General features: G+C 40.0%; 1 protein-coding gene across 1 annotated transcript; it reads right to left on the bottom strand.

Moving 5' to 3' along the window:
• Positions 1–217: 217 nt before the first annotated feature.
• LOC122229830 (olfactory receptor 2T11-like) lies at positions 218–1,165 on the bottom strand. The gene has a single exon (XM_042955339.1). The coding sequence runs from the start codon at positions 1,163–1,165 to the stop codon at positions 218–220; it is 948 nt and encodes a 315-aa protein (XP_042811273.1).
• Between the last annotated feature and the right edge of the window lie 484 nt (positions 1,166–1,649).

Below are 1,649 nucleotides of genomic sequence, written 5' to 3'. Positions count from 1 at the left end.
AGAACAGCAGTTAAGTTAATCAATTTTGGAAACAAATGATCATAAACTGAGAGAAACTTTCTAACAAAGTATTTATGATTGAATTAATATTGTCAGTGATCGATGAGGTAATTTGCTAACAGGGCTACGGCAAAGTTCTTCATGCCAAAAAATGTGACTGTGGATGATTCTAGAGTCTTTACCCTTAACTCTAGATAGCTATTTTCCACCTTGATATTTATGTGTTCTGTTTAGAGACTGGATGCTTCCTCAGGACTTTCTGAAAAGCCCTCACCACATCTTTGTTTCTCAAGCTGTAGATGAGTGGATTTAGCATGGGTGTGAGGACAGTGCAAAATACAGATACAGCCTGTTCTTGCTCAGGAGTGTGGGAGAAACCCGGTGTCATGTACATATAAACACATGGTCCTAGATAAAAACTTACCACTGTAAGATGAGATGAGCACGTGGCCAAGGCTTTGTTCCTGCCATGGGAAGATTTTATATGAAGAACAACAAGGAAGATGAAAGTGTAGGAAGCCATGATAAGTCCAAAAGGGACAATGATAAAAGCAATGCCCATCACTAAGACCACCAGCTCATAGGTGGAAGTGTCTTTGCATGAGATCTTCATGATTGCTGGCATCTCACAGAAGAAATGGTGGATTTCTCTGGAACCACAGATAGGTAGATTCATGGTATAGAATGTGTGGGCTGTGGAAGCTAATATGCCCCCAATCCAAGACACTATGGTCATTTGCAGACAGACCCTGTGGTTCATAATGACTACGTATCTCAAAGGGTTACAGACAGCTACATATCGGTCATAAGCCATAAGGGTCAAGAGGATGCATTCAGCACCCCCAAGAGTAAAGAAGAAAAATATCTGGATTCCACAGGCAAGACGTGTGATGTCTTTTCTTCCAGAGAAAAAGTTTATCATCATCTTTGGAACAGTGCTGCTGATGAGGGCCAGATCTATGAAAGACAGCTGGCTGAGTAGAAAGTACATTGGAGTGTGGAGCCTCATGTCTATCCATATGAGAAAGAACAGAATGATATTCCCAGTGACTGCAGCAAGGTAGATCAGGATGATAATGTAGATAAGGATGCTGACATACTTCATATTGGGGAAGAGTCCTGAGAGAATAAAATCTGTTGTTAATGTCTCATTTTCTCCCTCCATGGCTATGACTGTTCTAGTTGAACCAAAAGAAGACAAGGAAAACAAAAGCAAATGAAATGTTATAGGACCTCACAAAATATTTTTTATTGTTGATAAGTTATTGATATAATAATGCAAGATAAAATAAAACTCTACAAATTTCAGTGGGTTATGACAACAAATGTGTTTTCTTGTCCCCATATCTGTGGGTCAGTTTTGCTTTAGGCTGAAGGTCAGGTACAAATATACTTCACCACATGTCTCTCAGTCTGCGGCTTGCTCTTATCAAGGAAAATAGCAAAAGCTAAACAGGGGCAAGTAGAATCACATGATCTCCACTGAGGCCTGAGCTCAAGATTGACTCTACCATTTCCAACCACATTCCACCAACTAAAGCAAGTCACACACAAAGATCCCAACATCAATAGTGTGGAGAAGTAAGCTCCACATACAGTGAATCATGAAAGCATGAGGAGTGAAGAAGGGGTTGGAAGCAATTAATATA

The sequence above is a fragment of the Panthera leo genome, chromosome A1 (assembly GCF_018350215.1).
Source record: "Panthera leo isolate Ple1 chromosome A1, P.leo_Ple1_pat1.1, whole genome shotgun sequence".
Lineage (NCBI taxonomy): Eukaryota > Metazoa > Chordata > Mammalia > Carnivora > Felidae > Panthera > Panthera leo.
This window is presented reverse-complemented; position numbering and strand designations above follow the sequence as displayed.

Excerpts from the sequence above, each read along its gene's own strand:
- LOC122229830 (XM_042955339.1), bottom strand. The coding sequence starts at position 1,165 with ATGGAGGGAGAAAATGAGACATTAACAACAGATTTTATTCTCTCAGGA.